Source organism: Lonchura striata, chromosome 19 (assembly GCF_050655825.1).
Source record: "Lonchura striata isolate lonStrDom1 chromosome 19, ASM5065582v1, whole genome shotgun sequence".
Taxonomy (NCBI): domain Eukaryota; kingdom Metazoa; phylum Chordata; class Aves; order Passeriformes; family Estrildidae; genus Lonchura; species Lonchura striata.
The window spans coordinates 8,331,112-8,349,024 of NC_140721.1; the positions used below are offsets into that span (position 1 = coordinate 8,331,112).

At 57.2% G+C, this 17,913-nt stretch overlaps 3 protein-coding genes across 5 annotated transcripts; 2 read left to right on the top strand and 1 right to left on the bottom strand.

The window, feature by feature from the left end:
* The first annotated feature begins 329 nt into the window (after positions 1-329).
* LOC110476628 (fibrinogen-like protein 1-like protein) lies at positions 330-7,608 on the top strand. 2 transcript variants are annotated; one of them, XM_085557579.1, is made up of 4 exons: positions 330-516; positions 2,655-2,798; positions 4,738-4,800; positions 5,823-7,608. In XM_085557579.1, the coding sequence occupies exons 1-4, from the start codon at positions 513-515 to the stop codon at positions 6,455-6,457; spliced, it is 846 nt and encodes a 281-aa protein (XP_085413705.1). In that variant the 5' UTR covers positions 330-512; the 3' UTR covers positions 6,458-7,608. The 2 variants fall into 2 exon arrangements, with proteins under 2 accessions (XP_085413705.1, XP_085413704.1); XM_085557578.1 differs by lacking the exon at positions 330-516 and having other exon boundaries at positions 2,151-2,798.
* A 658-nt stretch (positions 7,609-8,266) lies between these two features.
* On the top strand, positions 8,267-11,145 carry VPS37D (VPS37D subunit of ESCRT-I). 2 transcript variants are annotated; one of them, XM_021541730.3, is made up of 5 exons: positions 8,268-8,483; positions 9,385-9,556; positions 10,070-10,152; positions 10,291-10,440; positions 10,522-11,145. In XM_021541730.3, the coding sequence occupies exons 1-5, from the start codon at positions 8,361-8,363 to the stop codon at positions 10,786-10,788; spliced, it is 795 nt and encodes a 264-aa protein (XP_021397405.1). In that variant the 5' UTR covers positions 8,268-8,360; the 3' UTR covers positions 10,789-11,145. The 2 variants fall into 2 exon arrangements, with proteins under 2 accessions (XP_031362318.1, XP_021397405.1); XM_031506458.3 differs by having other exon boundaries at positions 8,267-8,483; positions 10,291-11,145.
* Positions 11,146-15,582: 4,437 nt separating this feature from the next.
* On the bottom strand, positions 15,583-17,844 carry DNAJC30 (DnaJ heat shock protein family (Hsp40) member C30). The gene has a single exon (XM_021541732.3). It carries the CDS (start codon positions 17,842-17,844, stop codon positions 17,218-17,220), a length of 627 nt encoding a protein of 208 aa, XP_021397407.1. The 3' UTR covers positions 15,583-17,217.
* Between the last annotated feature and the right edge of the window lie 69 nt (positions 17,845-17,913).

Genomic DNA, 17,913 nt, shown 5'->3' on the forward strand with positions numbered 1-17,913 from the left:
TCAGTTTCCCAGGAACACTGGAGTACCTCTTCCCTGAAGGGTCTCTGGGGCTCCCAGGGGCTGTTGAGCTCAATGTCAACTCTGAAGAAAGTGATTTACGCCTGATGTTTGATTTCCATCCAGGAGGTGAAAGTCACCTGGGTGTTTGCTTGCCAGTTGAGCTCTGTGGAGATGCCCCAAGAACGTCATTCCCCGGGGAAACGCTGCACACTGAATTGTGGTTATTTTAAGGCATTTGCTTATTGGCACCAAATTATTTGCTTTGCCTCTGGAGAAAGCTCTTCACCTGTGTGGCACACAGACTTCATGGTCTGAGGACTGATCACTTGATGGTGGAGAGCAAATAAGCCCTAAGCCACTGCTCCTGCTGCCAACCAGAGGACAAGTGCTGAGGTTTGGGTTTCCTGCCTCCACCCCCTCACCTGCTCAACCCTATAACTTTCAGGCGGGACAGCCCTCCAGCCAGGCCAAAACCACCCAGCTTCGTGCTCCACAGGGTCCCCAGAGACAGCATGGGTGAGTGTAGGGCTGGATGGATGGGGTGGGATGGGATGGGATGGGATGGCACGGGATGGGATGGCACGGGATGGGATGGCACAGGATGGGATGGCACGGGATGGGATGGCACCTCTGTGTGTGACTGCAGCTCACAGGGTACTCCAGCACTTTCCTCCCCACACCCTGCATATCCTGGTGCTGAGTCCCTCGCCTTGTCTGTGCCTGCTCTGCCCTGGGCTGGGACTGGGGCAGGAGCCTGCATGCTCTGCTATTTCCAGGTTGTACCAGTGTAGCCCTGGAGTGCCACACAGACCATTTTACAAGTTTGGTATTTACCATTCTTTGCAATTTTCAGTTCTCCAAAGAAAGTGTTAAATAAACCAGAGTAGAAAAGGGATTTTTTTTTTTTTTTTTTTTTTTTAGATTTTCCTGCTGAATGTGTGATATTGGCCAGATGCTCAAAAGCACATTGCTGTCCCCAGCAGAACACCCACAAGAGGCTGATCCTCCTTTGTATCTCTTTCCTGTGCAGACTTTTCATGACCAGTCCCAGGGGACAGCTGGCAGTGGGGGGAGCATTTCTTCCCTGGGGGCCTCAAGGAAAAATGTCTTTAAACATGTCCCTAAACACAAGAATATCAATACAGCAGGTGTCATGTAGGAACTGAGAAGTGAATCAGTTGGACTGAAGTGTGTTTAAAAGACCTGCTGCAAAACTGTAAGCAGCACCATGGATTGGGACATCTCTGAGCATTCCCAGAATGGGGTGTTTGTCTCTAGGGTGGCTGCAATTCCACACAGTGGTTCCAGGCTGGCATCCATGATCATTTTCCTTCTCAGGCATCCCAGAGAATGGTGCCAAACCCAGGTACCCCTGGAAAATGCAACAGGTGTTGACTTTGCTTAGTTTTGAACAGTGAGGGATTCACATCAGCAATCTGCTAGGTGAGCTATATGTGTCTTATCAGAACAGGCAGCTCCACAATGTCACACTCTTTAGGAATCATGACAAACTTTCTGGTATTTTACTTAGGTTGAATACTGCAAGAAGTGTGCTGGTTTTTCTTAGTGCTCTGAACCAGAGCAGACCAGACCACAGCTGTCCACATATGGAAATCTTGGAGCAGCCACATAACCACCATAACCACAGAAAGGGCATAATTTACCCCAGAGCCACCCTAACTCCTGGAGGTCTGTGCTGCCTTTCTTTGTCATGCTGCTTGCACACACACAGCCCTGCCTGGGGCTGGCTCCCACCCAGACCCCAGGGTCTTACTGCCCACAGCCCCAGGGCAGTCCCAGCTCAAAGCACTGCTGAGGTCCCACCTCGAGTGCTGGGTCCAGCTCTGACCCCTCAATTTGGAGGCAACGAGGCTGGAGAGGGGCTGGGAACACAAACCCTGTGAGGAACGGCTGAGGGAGCTGGGGGTGCTCAGCCTGGAGAAAAGGAGACCCAGGGGTGACCTTATCACCCTCTACAACTCCCTGAAAGGTGGCTGTGCTCAGGTGGGGTTGGGCTCTTTCTCCAGGCAGCACTGACAGAACCAGAAGACACAGGCTAAAGCTGCACCAAGGGAAATTCAGGTTGGATATTAGGGAAAAGTTCTTACTTGAAAGAGTGATAAAACTCTGGAATGGCTGCCCAGGGAGGTGGTGGAGTCACCATCCCTGGGTGTGTTTAACAAAGCCTGGATGTGGCACTGGGTGCCAGGGTTGAGTTGAGGTGCTGGAGCTGGGTTGGACTCGATGATCTTGGAGGTCTCTTCCAACCCAGTGATTCTGGGATTCTGTGAACGTGTCATGGGAGCATGGTGGGAGCTGGGAAGAAAGGGGATCCCTCCCTCCATGTTCACCCTCCTTGTTATGTCTAGTCCCGAGTCTTGAGTTTTATAGAGATTTCTGATTATGGACACTTTGGGTTTGGACAAGGTTTTGGCAATTCTTTGGTCTCAAATACCATTACAGCAGGTGCCACCACTAATGACTCCTGCTAATGTGTATAGGACAACTCATCTAAATGAACTTGTCTGCATGGGGCTCATGGCTCTGAGGGAGCTCTACACAGTGTTTTATTTTCCTATTTTACTCTGAATGGGATTAGTGGCTTTCCAATAGAAGAGTTATGATCTCTTTCTTTCAATGTCTTTCCATTTCAGCTACCCAGTGCCTTTGTCTCTTGCTTTTGACCTGCCTCCTGGCCCTGGCAGCATCTTTTCCTGATGTTGACATAAGAAACTTGTACCTCCTCAATGGCACGATGGATGACATTATGAATGCTCCCCCAGAGTCCTCTCAGCTTGGTAAGTATGGCCTTGCAACAGGGAGAGGCTAACAAGATCCTGATCAGTCAGATCCTACAGAGCCTATATCCTCACCAGCCTGCCCACACCTCTGTCACAGCAAGGAAGGACTACTGATCTGAGAGTGTCTTACTGGAGCAAGAGTAACCTTAGGGTCCCCCTCTGCTTGCTGCCTGTCTCATCTCCTCTATGCCGTGAAGTTCTTCTGTCCATAAAGGACAGAAGAATAGCTCAAAGCTCAGAGCTCACAGGATCCCAGGAGAAAGGACAATTTGGCAGCAAGAGCAAGCCCAGTCTTGTGGCCCATGTGCTCTTCCTTGGAGAAGGGCTAAAGATGCTTCCAGTGTGTTTTGAGGACATGGAGAAGAGTTCCCATCTTTGGAAATCACAAAGTCAGTGGAGAAGTGAATTCAAGGGAGACCTCAATAAAAGAGGAAATAAATGAAGTTAATACAAAGAGTTAAGCAGTGGCACTGGCACAGGGCAGTCAGCCAGGTGATGGCATGGAGTAACCTACAGGTACCAGGAGCAGTGAGGAAGCCTTGAAGAAATGCTCAGGGGAAAAAAAAAAACAGGGAGTGTAGGTGGGATGTGGCACAACAGAAAGAGCTGATTCCCTTCCAAGGGAAGAGGAATTGTGCTTGGCAGAGGAGCTCAAGGTCCAAGTGTTTGGGTGCTGGTTTCAGATCACCTGTCAGGAAACTGCCAGCATAGGGAGCACCGAGCCCGAGACACGAGTTCAGCAAGAACTGCAAGTCTGAAAAGAGAAAGAATGTGTGCTCTGGGCTCCACAATGCTCTCAGGAACATGGTGTGATTTTGGGGTTGTCTTGTGCAGGGAGTTGGAGTTGATGACCCTTGTGGCTTCCTTCCAGCCTGGGATAATCCATGATTTTGTGATCTCTCACCTACAGCACTGGTAGCATGCTCTGAAAATATCAGCAGCATGAATGCATGCCAGAAAAGACAGGCCAGCATTCCAAAGTCTTGACTTGGAGAGGAGTGCTTCCAAAGGGATGGGGTAGGAAGGCAGAAAGGAAAAGAGGCAGAGTGCCTTCCACACAAACATGAGTGAACAGCTTCATGTGGCTGTAGCAAAGTAAATGCCACGGCAGGAAAGTCCTCCAGAACGTGTCACATGAGTGTTTCCCACTCCACACTGGCTCAGGTTGTAAACAAAGTCAAAGGGAGTAAAAAAGAGAGTCGATATCAAAATTCAGAAAGTCAGAAGTCTGGAAGGCAGAATGTGTCAGGAATGGGCTTATACAGAGTGCAAGAGGCTTAAGTTAAACACTTCAGAAGGGAGGAGGCGAGACAGTGCCAGCTGAGACTGAAAGAAGGGAGCAGGTATTTGAGGATGTCACGGCAGCAGCTGCAGGATTAATTGTTTTAGAGAGGGGACAGGAATGGCCTTTGTGATTCCATAAGCCTGTGGCTAATCCTTCTGTTTTACAGCCATCAGTGGATACAGAGATGTCCTTACAAAAGAATCGAATTAACTCATTCTAAACCATCCTCTCTTCCAGCAACACCCTTCAAATTCTCATTTGAGCAGACACCTCTCCCAGCTCCCAGCACGTGAGCCAGGTTTTCTGTGTCTGCTCTCACTTTTCTTCCCCCTCTCTTTAATCCCTCTTCTTTCCAAGTCCCTAACTGCTGCTGCTGCACTCTAACAACCATTTTCCCAGTGTTGCCACCACCGTTAGGGCTTTTCCCCTACACAGGGTGCCCAAATCCTTTCCACCAAAAAGGCATCAGCCTCACTCTACCACCATGTAAATTCCCCCAAATTACCAGCTTGCTGATATCTGAAACTGGGGAATTCCTCTGGAATTAAGACCAGTATCAGAAAAATATAATCTGGAGAAGACTGAGCTCTCCTAGCAGGCTTTTGACATGTCTACTCCCCACACTCACTCCTGTCTCCTGTGTTAATTTAGATGACGGTGATGGACACGTCCGACAGGCCAGGGACATCGCCCACCACCCACCAGTGAGCCATGGTGAGTCTCTGCATCTGCTGGGGTTCCACCACCACTGGGCTCACCAAGAGCTCTCAGACAACTTTCCCATGTCTTACACTGGCTCCTGCCAGGAATATGCTGATTTTCTGATGGGCTGCAGAGGTGCCACAGCTCACAAGCTCAGGGGACTGTGCTACCAGCTGTGTCCTGGGCTCAGTACCTGATGAGGTGCTTTTGCATGGGGAATTTTACAGCTAAAGGTCCAAACTGGAAAGTGATGCTTCATTACTGGGAAGTGGTGATTAGTCATTTTCTTATTTTCACTACACAGTCGATGAGAAGACTGGATGTGACAGAATTACTGAACTGGCTGGGTCAGCATTAGTCCATAGGCCAAGGATAAGTCCTACCTGCGTGGGGACAACTGGTGACAGAGGTACTGGGAGTGGAGAAAATTCCTTCCCAGCAGTGTGTAGGCATATTCAGCCATTTGCTGTATGAGGTACAGACACTCGGGAGCACGGAAAGGCCATAATCAAATCCAACAAGTCAGGAAGTCTCCAAAGAATTACTTGGGCAAGGCCAGAGAACAACAATGGCTTTGCCCTGTTGAGGTCCCAAGGGCTGATTTAATTGCTAGAGATATGGATGTCATGGTCACCCTCTCTCTGGGGTGAAGCACTAAACCTCTGTGCTGTACCAGCAAGTGACTTTGTCTCCCAGATTTGCATTTGTCTGTGGTGATGCATCATCTGCATGACACAGGCAAATCACTGAGACTCAACCCACCCTGGGTGAGGGTCCTTGGGTGACACAGATGCCTGGCTTGGTCTCACCAGACATTTTCACAGTATGTCTCCATCAATTTGAATCCTGTCCTAGGAAGATGCGAAGCTCAACTCTTGCATTGATCATGCCAAGATTTTGATTTACTCCTGTGAGTGCATGGCAGGAATGCAGCCTAGGAATGTGTGTGCAAAAGGACGTAGACACAAAGGAAACACCCCCCCAAAAAAAGAAATCCCTTTCAGAGGGATTTAATAACCAGCTCTTGTTTCCAGCCTCAGGTTGGCCCAAGGACTGCAGCGAGATTCCCCGTGGAAGCCACAGCGGCGTCTACATCATCCAACCCAAAGGGCTCCACCACCTCGTGGTGTACTGCGAGATGAACGTGACCCACGGGGGCTGGACCGTCATCCAGAGGAACCAGAGGGACACGCCGGTCACCTGGGCCGAGTCCTGGAGCACCTACAAGTTTGGCTTCGGGAACGTGCGCACCGAGTACTGGCTGGGCACCGAGTACATCCACCAGATTGCTAAGCAGAAGGTCTACCAGGTCAGGTTTGTCATCCAGGACTCCGCAGACAACCTCAGCTTCGCAGACTACAACCTGTTCAGCGTGGAAGACGAGTCCCACGGCTACCGGCTGAGGCTGGGCTCCTACAATGGCACAGCTGGGGATGCCATGACCTCAGACAATCCCAACAGCATGCACGACAACATGAAATTCTCTACAAAGGACCAGGATCAGGACACTTACAGTAAGAACTGTGCCTACAGCTATGAGGGCGGGTGGTGGTACTCGTCGTGTTACTCCGTGCGGCTGAATTACAAGGGTGGCATGACATGGGGCAACCTGTGCAAGGGGAACTGCAAAGCCTCTCTTATCCTCATTAAACCAGCTTCATATTGTTAGTGCTTCTTCCTCCTCCTGTCCATAGTGGACAGTCCCTCTGCAAAGGCTCTGCATGGCCAAAGAGTGTGAGCCTCTCTGGAGCAGAGTGAGGAGCACAAGGGTAGCAGGGCTTTAATTAAATGCCACTTTACAATCCCCCTCTCCAACTGCAGACTCCCCTCTGCTCAGCTCCATTCCCCCGTGCTTGCCAATGATTCCTTGTCATTATGTTCATAATCAAGAATTTAAAAAACACTTATGAAATTTGTGGATTCCACATGTACCTTCCCTGTAGAAGGAAAACACACAGCCCTGGAATTACATCATGGTTTTCTTGCTGTCTCCAGAACTCACAGAAAGCAAAAAAGCTGCATGCCCCAAATTTCCATATACTCTGAGCCTCTCTGCAGTGTTTGATAAAGCACCTAATAAACATGCTTGCTTGAGCTCATTCTTCAGTAATGACATCTGTTCTGTACCTCTGATCTTCTCCCCTGAGACCAAAGAACTCCCATGTCGTGAGCCAGGACTGGAGTCTTGAGGCTTATCATAGAATCACAGCCTGGTTTGGGTTGGAAGGCGACCTTAAAACCCATCTCATTCCAAACCCCCTGCCATGAGTAGGGACATCTTCCACTAAACCAGGCTATTCAGCCTGGAGAGAGAAAGCCTTGAGTGTTTCTCATCAATGTAAGAAAATTAGACCCAGTTAAATTATGGTAAAGGCCCTGTGGTCTGCACAGCATAGGGAGGGGATCCACAGAGCAGCTCCAGCCTGGATTTGTGCTGGCTGGAAGAGCAACTCTCCTGTGCCAGGGTCAGAAGCTGGTAGAGCAAGGAGACATGGCTGTTAGAAGGGTCCTGGAATTTTTCTTCTAGGTTTCTGAATCCCTGCAAACATTTAGTGACCCTGTGGCAGCAGTTCCTGGTCCAAGTGGGGCAGCCTTCCTCAGGGGACAAAGGGGCTGCACAGACCAGCCGTGACAGGGTGCCCAGGGGGCAGGGTGCCCAAAGGGACAGGGTGCCCTGGTGACAGGTTGCTCTGATGACAGGGTGCCCCAGGGACAGGGTGCCCAGGTGACAGGGTGCCCCAAGGACAGGTGCCCTGGTGACAGGGTGCCCAAAGGGACAGGGTGCCCAAGGACAGGGTACCCCGGTGACAGGGTGCCCCATGGTCCCACCTCTCCCGAGGCAGTGGGTAACAGGGCACCAGGCTGTCACAGGGCAGCGCGGGGCAGTGACAAGTGGTGAACCCGAGGTGGTGGCAGGAGGGACTCGGTGTGGGGGACACGCACAGAGGGCTGCGGGCTGCACAGAGCGGCTGTGCACTGAGGGTACAGGATGCACAGAGGGGGGTGTAGGATGCACAGAGCCCGGTACAGGATCCGTGCAGTGAGGAGTAGGATGCGCACAGTCAGTGAAGGTTGCCCACAGTGGGTACAGGGTGCGCACAGAGGGTGCAGGTTGCCCACAGTGGGTTCAGGTTGCCCACAGCGGGGTGCAGGATCCGTGCAGCGGGGAGCAGAGTGCTCACAGAGTGTTCGGGTTGCGCGCAGCGGGTGCAGGTTGGTGGCAGCGGGTGCATGGTGCGCGCAGCCGGGAGCAGGGCGCTCACAGCGGGTGCAGGGTGCTCACAGCAGGTGCAGGTTGCCCACAGCGGGTGCAGGGTGCTCACAGCAGGAGCAGGGCGCTCACAGAGGGAGCAGGTTGCCCACAGCGGGTGCAGGGTGCGCGGAGCGAGAGCAGCGCCGCTGTCCCGGGCGGGGGCGGCGCGGTGCGGCGGGAGCGCTCCGCGCTCCGCTGCGGCTCCTTTAAGACCGGCGGGGGCGGCGCGCGCGGCTCCCGGCGGCGGGGGCGGGGGTCCCGGTGCCGGTCCCGGTGCCGATCCCGGTGCCGATCCCGGTGCCGATCCCGGAGCCGGCCCATGTCCCGGCCCGCGGCGCCGCCCGGCTCCCCGCGCCGCCTCGGGGCGCTCAGCACGGCGCAGCTCCGGGCTCTGCTGCAGGACGAGCCGCGGCTGCAGCGCGCCGCCCGCCTCAGCAGGAAGGTACGGCCGGGGCCGGGGGCCGGGAAGGTACGGCCGGGGCCGGGGGCCGGGAAGGTACGGCCGGGGCCGGGGGGCCGGGAAGGTACGGCCGGGGCCGGGGGCCGCTGTCCCGCAGCCGGCAGGGTCGAGCCGTGCGCCGCCCGCTCCGCCGGGGCTGTCCCGCTGCGCAAGGCGGAGCCGCCCGCGGCCCGGGAATTGGCACTGCGGGGCCGGCTGTCTCCGCCGCCCGCTGCCCTTATGCTGACGCCCGTAATCCCGAGGGCTCCGGGGGAGCCGCAGAGCCACCGGCGGGGCGGGGGAACCTCCGCCCGGGCGGCCCGGCCGCGGCCGCGCGGGGCTCCCGGTGCCGAAGCCCCGGGCCACCAAACCCACGGCCACCAAACCCACGGGCACCAAACCCCGTCCGCTGCATCTCCGAGATCCGATGAGGCCCCGGCCCTCCGCCCGCCCTCCAGCCCGGTCTCGTTTCCCGCAGCCGGATGAGCCCCGCGCTCTCCCGGCTCCGCTGCGGGAACGGGCGCAGGTTATTGTGGAATCGCTCTCGGCCCGATTTCAGCGTCTTCCCTCGGTGGCCCCGAGTGCAGGCGGTGTGTGCGCAGCGAGGGGAGGGTGCGTGTTCCTTCCGTGACATCCATGTCCTCTGCCGAGCGCTTTCCCTGCAGAGGGGCTGGGCAGCCGGCGCTGAGATTGCCGCGGTCAGGTTTAGCCAGCCTGCGTAGCCCGACTGCATTCCCCCGGGATGCACCCCCTTTCTAGGCACAGCAGAGGGATGGAGACAGTGCAGAAATAGAGGATTCACCCCCGATAGACGCTGCCCCCCGCCCAGCAAGGTGCTGGATATGACTGGTTCTGCCCATTTCTCTCACTGCTGACACACACGGCCCCAATGCCATTCCCACAGTTCCAGAGTCTACAGCTGGAGCGGGAAATGTGTTTGGCTTCAAACTGCACTCAGGCCAGGGTGAATCTGTCCCTGCGCCCACGGCTGGAGGATGGGAAGGCTTCCCTGGCCATCAAGTACCAGGAGCTGCAGGAGATCCGAGAGGCGTGTTGGGACAAGCAGCAGCGCCTGGGTGAGTGGGGTGCAGCCTATGGGCTGAGGCACATCCAGAGCAACCCCTGTTAATATGAGGGTCCAGGTGGGCTCAGCATTCTTGACCCTACCCCAGGGAAATGGTTCAGCCATCATCAGGAGTGGTGGGAGGTGATGCTCCCTATGACACAGCAAATTCTTAGCTGGGACCAGTCATGGAATCACAGAATCATTTGGGTTGGAAAGCACCTTAAAGATCATCCCATTCCATTCTATGCTGTGGGCAGGGACACCTTCTCCTAGACCAGGTTGCTCCAAGCCCAGTCCAGCCTGGCCCTGAACAATAACAAGGATGAGGCATCCACAGCTTCTCTGGGCAACCTGTGCCAGGGTGGGATGGAAGCCGTGGTGTGCAGGTGGCTCCAGGGATGGGTTTGGGAGGGCTGCAGTGCAAGGAGTGGGGAGCTGATGTTTGGGGATGGGAAAGACAGCAACCCTAGCAGCAGGGGTATCCAGAGGAAGGTTGGCAGCCCCATCCCCTTCTGACACACAGAGGTTTACCTGGAGAAGTGGAGCCCACAGAGTGCCCTGGGCCAGCTCCAAGCCAAGCTTGATGCCTCCGAAGCAGAGTCAGAGGTGAGTTAGCAGAGACCCCCTGTGCTGTTGTCCCTTCATTACCAGGAAATGCTCTCCATGCCCTCCCATGTGCCAGAGCCTGCAGAACAGCCCAGGATCTAGGGGGTGCTCCTTCTAGTCCCACTGTCCATCCCACAGGCACAGATAAAACAGTTCCTGGCCCAGGACCTGCCCCTCGAGTCCTTTCTGGAGTCCTTCTGCCAGAGCCGCACACGCTCCCACGTCTGCCGGACACAGCTGGAGAAACTGCAGGAGCTGCTGCAGAAGGACCAGGCGCAGAAGGACCAGGTGGGCAGGGACCCTGTGGGCCCTGCGGGGTGCCCAGGTGCCCCAGCTAGCATGGCACCAGCCCGCCTTGCCCCCTTGCAGAGTGGAGTAGCCCCCAAAGCCTTTGATCTGTCCTACGGCTTTGTGCCTGCCTTGTTCATCCCCTCGGAAGCTGCCGCGCCCTTTCCCGTGCCGGCTGCACCTCCCAAGCACCATCTCCCGGCGCTGGCACAGCAGCCAGCATCTCCCTGCTCCGAGAAGCCCAGCCTGGGCTCTCCCCTGCGCCTCGTTGGACACATCCCGGTGCTCAGCCCCCCGGCCGGCCGCGGGCAGCAGCAGGAGCAGGAGCAGGAGCCGCCGCACCGGTAGCAGGACAGGGTGGGGATGTCCCTGCTCCCGAGCCTCCCGGGGGCTGGGCGGGAGCATCAGGGGTGGGGGGTGGTGTAGGTACAGCTCCAAAGGGTCTGTGGGGCAGGCACATGGGTGGGTGCTCCCAGAGGGATGGAGGTACTTGGTTGGGGCAGGTGCCATGGCCGGGTAGGGGGTCCCGCATTTGGGGAGCTGCCAGGGGGAGGTCTCTGCATCCACAGCAGGAGGAAGGTGACAGGAAGTGGGGGTGGGTGGCTCATAGGGATGTCAGTGGGCTCAGCTGGGAGGGAAAGCAGGGAAAAGGCACAGGAGCACTGGGTGTGCCACATGCTTCCTAAATAAAGCCTCTTTCCATGCTCTGTGTGTGCTCTTTCTGTGCTCTGCCCTTTGGCTCTGGTTAGGAACAGGCAGGGAGGAAAGGGTTACCAGGGAGTACCTGCCAGGCTTGGAGGTGACTGGCAGCCAAGGAGGGTCCTGAAGCCTGAGGAGCCCCCAGACCTTTCCTTTGCACTTAGCTCAGGACATCACCTCCCTGGAGAAGCTGAGAGCTCCTGCAAGGGGTGCAGAGCCTGCCCAGTGTGTCATGGACCAGTGGGGCACCAAGAGAGGTGCCAGGGACTGGTTTGGCCCTGCACATGGGGAAGGCTTTTGGTGCCCAGAGATGCTTTGTGCAAGCAGCAAAGCCCCATGGAGGGTTATACCCTGTGGCTAGCTGGGCTTGCTCACAGCTTGCAGCCACTGGTCACTTCAGCCTGTACTTGTGTCCACCTTTCTCATCCCCTCAGGGGCCATTGTGCCCTTTGTTGTTCCTTGTCCACCTCCCCCATTCCACCAGCCCTCAATGGATAAAGTGACAGGAGGCCTGAGCTCTCAGCCTGTTTCATCCCAGGTTCCTCTGTTCCTTTCCTTAGTATCACACAGCAGATGGTGAGTCCGAGGGGTGGTGTTCCCCATCCCCCAGGAGACAGCCTGGTTCCCCTAGCTGCAGCCTCCTGGGGTAATTGTTTCCTGCTGTGGCATGTCCATTGTGCTGCTTTTAGCTTTTGGGTTGGATTCAGACTCTTCTTCTGCTCTCGGAGCCTGTCTGGCTGTATAACTCTTTTCCTCGTTTCCAACTGCTTGCCCATCTTGCCACTGGTACATAGACTGCTTGGAAATCATCCCAAGCAGCAGAAGCCCTGGCTCAGGCTACAAAACACCCCAAAATACAGGTCATTAGCTTTCAGTGTCTGATCACCCTCCCCCACTGAGGCTACCGGGCCTTATGCCAAACTTCAGCCCTCATTTATGGCTAATATTCCAGTATTACCAGTTCAAGCAGGTTTAAAACTAGCATAAATAGGGGTCCAGGCACTCTGCCTTTATTGGCATGTGAGGAGGTGGTAGTCACTGGACTATTTGGAGTTTCACAAAGCTCCTGCTGCTTTCCTAAGTCCTGCTTTGGGCTCAGCCTGGTAATGTTTTCCAGCCAGGCTCTGTGCTCACCTGCCTGGGCTGAGCCCCAGCCCCAGGCAGTGCTGGTGGGCTGTCACTGCCCTGCCACAGGGAACCAGGCACAGCACTGAGGCATGAGATGGGGCATGAGCAGCCAAACCACCCAAAAACTGGCCAGGCCCCTGCAGTGCATCTCCCCAGGCAGTGCCCTGCACAGCTCCCCAGGGCTGGGTAGGGTCTGCCACCAGCTCCAGGACAAACTTCCCTGGCCCTGTGCAGGTACTGAGGCACCCCAGTGGCCCCATGAATGAGGGCTTGGGGTGAGCAGCTGCCTCTGCAGGCTGGGGAAGGTGAGTGTGTCTGTGAGAGCTGCAGCACTAGCAGTGACAGTCTGAGCACCCAGGTAAGCTGCTGCTGCTGTGGTCCATCTGTCTGTCAGTCCATAGGAGCCCTGCAGCACCCCAGGCAAGGTCAAGAAGCACTGGGGAGGTCCTGGCAACCCCATGGTCCTGCTGGGCTGGCCACCACCCCACTTCAGGGGAGAGAACCTTGGGATGCTTTGGGAAGCTGCCAAGCCAGGTGAGCCCCTGCCCTGGGGAGGTTCCTGCCACCCCACAGCTGGTCCTGTCCAGTTTTCCAGTTTGGAGCACACACTGGCTGGCCCCAGCTGGGTGGCTGGACACCCCAGCTGTGGTGATCCTGGCAGAGGGTGTCTGTGCACCCTGGTGCACCCTTTATCCCTGGGGACTGAGGGCTATCTGCCTGTCCACTGCCACCCACAGCTCCAGGCCCTCCATAGGCCAGCTGGGACTGGGGACAAGGGCAGCAGACTGGGGACATTGGCTCAGGCAGAAGCTGGCAGTAGACAGGGTGACCCCCTCTGCCCCTCCTGCCCGCACAGTGGCTCTGCCTGCCTGTCCCTGCTCTGCAGGATGAAGTCAAGGAGGGTAAAGGTGCTCCTGCTCACCCTGGGGAGGAGGAGGAGGAGGAGAGGTTGCCACTGGGTGTGCACCTGCATTTATTTCTGCATTTATTCAGCCTGGGCCCAGCCCAGCCCCTCTGCCAGCTGGTGCAGCCAGAGCTGGGCAGGGAGCTGGGGGTGCCCCCATCCCTGGCTCTGTGAGAGCCAGGCTGGATAAGGAGCAGCCCCCAGCCCTGGAGCAGAGCAGAGCAGCTGGGAGAAGAGGGGTGGCCCCACTCCCCCCGGGAATCCCATGAGCCACAGCCCCCAGGCAATGGGGTGCAGAAGGGGTACAACCTGGAGTAGGAGCAGCCAGGAAGGGGGTGCCAGTGTGCCCCAGCTGGGGCCCCCGGAGCAGGCACGGGGCTGCTGAGGGAGGTCTATTAACAATTAACTCCATTAACCAAGAGTGGCCGCAGGGGATGCTGCTGAAGGGAGGGGGAGCTGCCCCCATGCTCGGGTGCTGCCAGCCGTAGCAGCCCTTCCCTGGGAGGGCAGAGCCACCAGCAGCAGGACTGGGGTGCAGAGTTCTGCCCACACAGGTGGGGGCTGGGGCTGTACCAGGGACTGTCCCCTCACCCCCATCCCTGCCAGGCCAGCCCCTTTTGGGGGTGGAGGCTGATAGCCACCCCTTACTGCTGCTCAGGACTCCCCCAGCCTGCAGCTCCCTGTTCCTGCCCATGTCCCCAGCCCAGCTGGCACAAAGATCTGCCTGCAGCCAGGTTTGACCCCTTCCTTTCCAAAGAGCTGGCCAGCTACTGCAGGAGGCCCTGAGACCCCACACTCCCAGGCTGAAGCACCCACCAGCTGAGGGAGGGCAGCTCAGCACCCCAAAACTGCAATTATGGGGATGTCAGCCCATAAAAAGGGGCTGGGGTAGGAGTGGGGTCTGCACTGACCTTGGAAGACTTCAGTACAGGCCCATCAGGCTCCATCCAGCTTGTTTAACTTTCACTGTGGCGTGCTAAGATTTCCTTAGCTTGTCACAGCATCAAATTCCCAAGTGGATGTTAACTGCTCAGATTTTGGTGCTTCCCTTTGATGTCTGCTGTCAGTGATTTAAGGGTGGGAATGAGAAACAGCAAAATAACCCCGGGGGTGAAGGTGCAGGGTAGAGCAGTCCAGGCCTGGATGGGTGGGCATGGGGTGATGGCTGAGGCCCCACCACCAGCTCACCCTTGGGCAGTTCCTTTTGGTGACACAGCTGGCAAAACCTGGTGCCAGGGCTGAGAGAGAGGACAAACATCCAACATGAATGCAATACAATTTCACTTGCAGGCAAGTGAAATGTGGAGCCACAGGGCGAGGAAGTGAGGGGTAGGATATGCTAAAATATGTGTAAAAATAGCCCCAGTGGGCTGGAGACTGAGGAGGAAGAAATCCCTGCTGTGAACATCACACTCCTCCCAGCAAAGGCCTCTGGATGCTCACGGTGAGGTCCCCAGGTGAAACTGCCACCTCACCCCACCCGAGGGCACAGGCCAGGAGGGGCTGTGGACAGCTCAGCTGCTGCTGCAGTCTGTGTTCTAGGGATGGATACATCCTCAAAGCAGGAAAAGGAGCTGGGAGTAGCAGCTGTTCCCTGCTGTGACCCCTGCTGATGGCTGCCTTGGCCCAGCTGCAGGAAGGGGGGCTCCTGTTCTCACAGGAATAACCCCGTGTGTCAGTGTCCCCAAGGATGCATCCTGGTTCCTGAGATGTAAAGGCCACAGGGAATTACTGAGCTTTATCCTCTGCTCATCTTCCAATCCTGTACAGCTCACAGCCCCTGCCACCATCCACCCAGGCTGTGCTCACCTGCCTGAAGGAAAGCAGCACAAATCCCAGCTGCTCCTGGCACCTCTCCATCAAGGAAACAACTGGGGGACAAGAATACAGTGACACTACTGACACAAGGAGAAGAAGGGGCAGGACAGCAGGACAGTGCTAGGCTGGGAGCTGGTAGGCAGTCTGTGCACTTGGCCCAGCTCCAGCCACTTGCTGCCCAAGCTCCTGAAGTCCTTCTCAGAGCAGAGGAGCACTCAGGCCTGACCAGAGCAAAGGTGACACTGGAGATTTTAGGGCACCCTCCTCTGTCCAGGCAGCAGGTGAGTGCAGAGCACAGGGGATGTTGTCACCAGGGCACAGCCACCCCTGGGTGTCAGGCAGCACAGAACAGGACCTCCAGCAGCAGCAGGGATGGCCATGGTGCTCCAGAGGCCACCCTGCCCTGCTGCCTGCAGGCTGCATGCCCACCCCTTCCCAGCAAAGCAAAGAGAACTCCCCTCCCTGCCCTCTTCTTCACTGGCTGAAGTCAGGATGTGAAACACCTGCCTGTCCTCAGCCATGTTTTCCAGAAAGTGCAAGGAATATTTACCACCCAGGCCCACCAAAAGAAAGATGTGTCATTTTGTCACCAGTTTATGGCTGGATGTCTTTAATCTTCAAGATACATCACAGAGACCTGAGGAGGAAGAGGAAGAACCAGCAGCAGGAACTGCCAAACCCCCTGTTTGGGTGGGAGCTAGAGGACATGGCTGGCTTTTCCATCCTGGAAATTAATATTTCCTGCCAAACTCTGCCCAAAAAGCTACTTCTGATCTTTGCAGTGATTTGCTTTACAGAATGAAGATGAGCAAGACAATGCATCAGCAGGTGCCAGAGCCACAACTCCAGGGAGCTTCCCTCTGCAGCCAGGGCACACCAGGCTCCTATGTCTCCCACGATGACATCCAGTGCTGTGATCCCAGCTGAAGGGACAGGCTGGCACCCAGTGAGGATCCTGGAAAGCTCAATCTGCCCCTGGGCTCTTAGTCCAGCCTCTAGCGTGCAGCTGGAGGTGGCACAAGGCTGTTGGGAGCAGGCAGAGAGCAATCCTGCACAGCCAGCAGGCACGGTGGTCTCTGCTGTGCCACTGCCTCAGCTCTGAGCATCACAGAAATCCACAGTGGAAAACACAGGGCACTCACTTGTAACATTCTTGTGCTGGGACAAAGCACAACCCAGGGTCTGCGTGGTGAGGGAACAAGGGTTGGGCTCCTGCTCAGCCCACTGACAACAAACCCAGTGTCCCACACAGTCTTTGGCACGCTCAGGCCACTGCCATGAAGCTTCTCTCCCTCAGCTCAGGTAGCAGCAACATAGCACAGGTGAACCTTCACCCAAGGACAGAGAAAAGGTTCTGAGAAATACAATCTTTAGTTTTTAAAACACTCCATTATTTAAATAGGCAAAAACTCTTGTGCAAATGATGCTCAGACAGGTGTAAAATACAGAGAATAGCACTTGGTGCTCACAGGTGCACCACAGCCAAAAACCTCAGAGGGAGGGGATGTCTGAAATTCCTGGCAGGCCCTAGACAGGACAGAGGACTTCACCAAAGTGCCTTCCCACACCTCCAGGCAATGTCACACACTGACCAGGGCATGAGCCAGTGTGGGCTCGGGTTTCATTCCTCAAGTCTGGATCTAGGACTCCTGTCCCTGCCATTCCGAGCAGGCTGATGCAGTGGGACATCAGGAGCTTCCCAGAGATGCTGTGACAGCAGGTGTGACAGCACAGCTCTGGCATCAGCAGAGCCACCAGTGAATGCAACCCTGAACACACAGAGCACACAGCACCTCTGACAGCCTTTAATCTCTGCAGGCACACCAAGGTCACACAGCTGTGCCAAAGGAGGGGACACATGCCAGTCCAGAGTGCAGCAACTGTGCTGACTTGTCAGGCACTGTGCAGGTGGCACTGGCTGAGGGGGCACATCCAGAGCTCCTGCAGCACCTCTGCGAGGTCACGCTGAGTGGCACAGCACGGCCTGGCCCAGGCTGTGCCCACAGAGGGCATCCAGGGGCACCGTGTGTCTGAAGGTCACGCTGGCAGGGGCCAGCTCACAGCCTGTGGAACCTGCTGATGGATTCCTGTCCCTGAAGGTCACGCTGGCAGAGTGCAATGTCACAGGCTGGAGAGCAGGCACAGGGCGCTGCAGGGCACGGCCCCAGCCCGCCGCCAGGCTCCCGGTGACACCGCGGGGGCTGCCCAGCCCCGCCACGGCCCCGCCGTCACTTGAGGCCGTAGAGGAGAGCGATCCCCAGGAAGAAAAGCATCCCGATGGAGAGATCGGACAAGACCCGCAGGCGTCCCTGTGCCGCGGTCTCCTCCCGCCGCAGGCGCAGCTGCTCCCGGCGCGCCCGCAGCAGCTGCTCCCGCTGCAGCTGCTCCCCGTAGTGTGCGCGGTAGAAGGCGTCGAAGTCGAAGGGCGTGGGGACGGGCCCGGGGCGGGCGGCGGCGGCGCGGGGCGGCGGCGGGGCGGCGGCGGCGGCGCGGCCCGAGGGCCGGGGCGCGTCGCGCAGCTCCGCGGCGCTCAGCAGCCCGCGGTCGTACCTGCGGCGCAGCGCGGCGCTGCCCAGCACCCGGTAAGCCTCGCTGACGGCCGCGAAGCGCTCGGCCGCGGCCGCGCTGCCGGCGTTGCGGTCGGGGTGGTAGCGGAACGACTTCTCGTAGTACGCCGTTTTGATCTGCGCCGCCGTCGCCGTGGGCGGGACCCCCAGCACCTCGTAGAGGTCGCGGCGAGGCCGCGGGGGTCCGGCGGCGCCCGTCTGCGCGGCCCGGGACGGCGGCGGGGCGCGGCCGGGCCGCGGGGCCGCGGGGAGGAGGCGCCGCAGCCGCGCGAGCGCCGCCGGCCCCATGGCGGCCTGAGCGCCCGCCCGGGGCCGTGCCGCGGCGCGGGGAAGTGACGTGTGCACCGACCGGGCCGG

What these genes read in the sequence shown, in the direction of transcription:
- LOC110476628 (XM_085557578.1), top strand. Translation starts at nt 2,621, where the DNA reads ATGATCTCTTTCTTTCAATGTCTTTCCATTTCAGCTACCCAGTGCCTT. An exon ending in CCCAGAGTCCTCTCAGCTTG is followed by an intron (nt 2,799 to 4,737) that starts GTAAGTATGGCC and finishes GTGTTAATTTAG; the next exon opens with ATGACGGTGATGGACACGTC. An exon ending in CCACCCACCAGTGAGCCATG is followed by an intron (nt 4,801 to 5,822) that starts GTGAGTCTCTGC and finishes TCTTGTTTCCAG; the next exon opens with CCTCAGGTTGGCCCAAGGAC.
- VPS37D (XM_031506458.3), top strand. Translation starts at nt 8,361, where the DNA reads ATGTCCCGGCCCGCGGCGCCGCCCGGCTCCCCGCGCCGCCTCGGGGCG. An exon ending in GGACAAGCAGCAGCGCCTGG is followed by an intron (nt 9,557 to 10,069) that starts GTGAGTGGGGTG and finishes TCTGACACACAG; the next exon opens with AGGTTTACCTGGAGAAGTGG. An exon ending in CCTCCGAAGCAGAGTCAGAG is followed by an intron (nt 10,153 to 10,290) that starts GTGAGTTAGCAG and finishes TCCATCCCACAG; the next exon opens with GCACAGATAAAACAGTTCCT.
- DNAJC30 (XM_021541732.3), bottom strand. Translation starts at nt 17,844, where the DNA reads ATGGGGCCGGCGGCGCTCGCGCGGCTGCGGCGCCTCCTCCCCGCGGCC.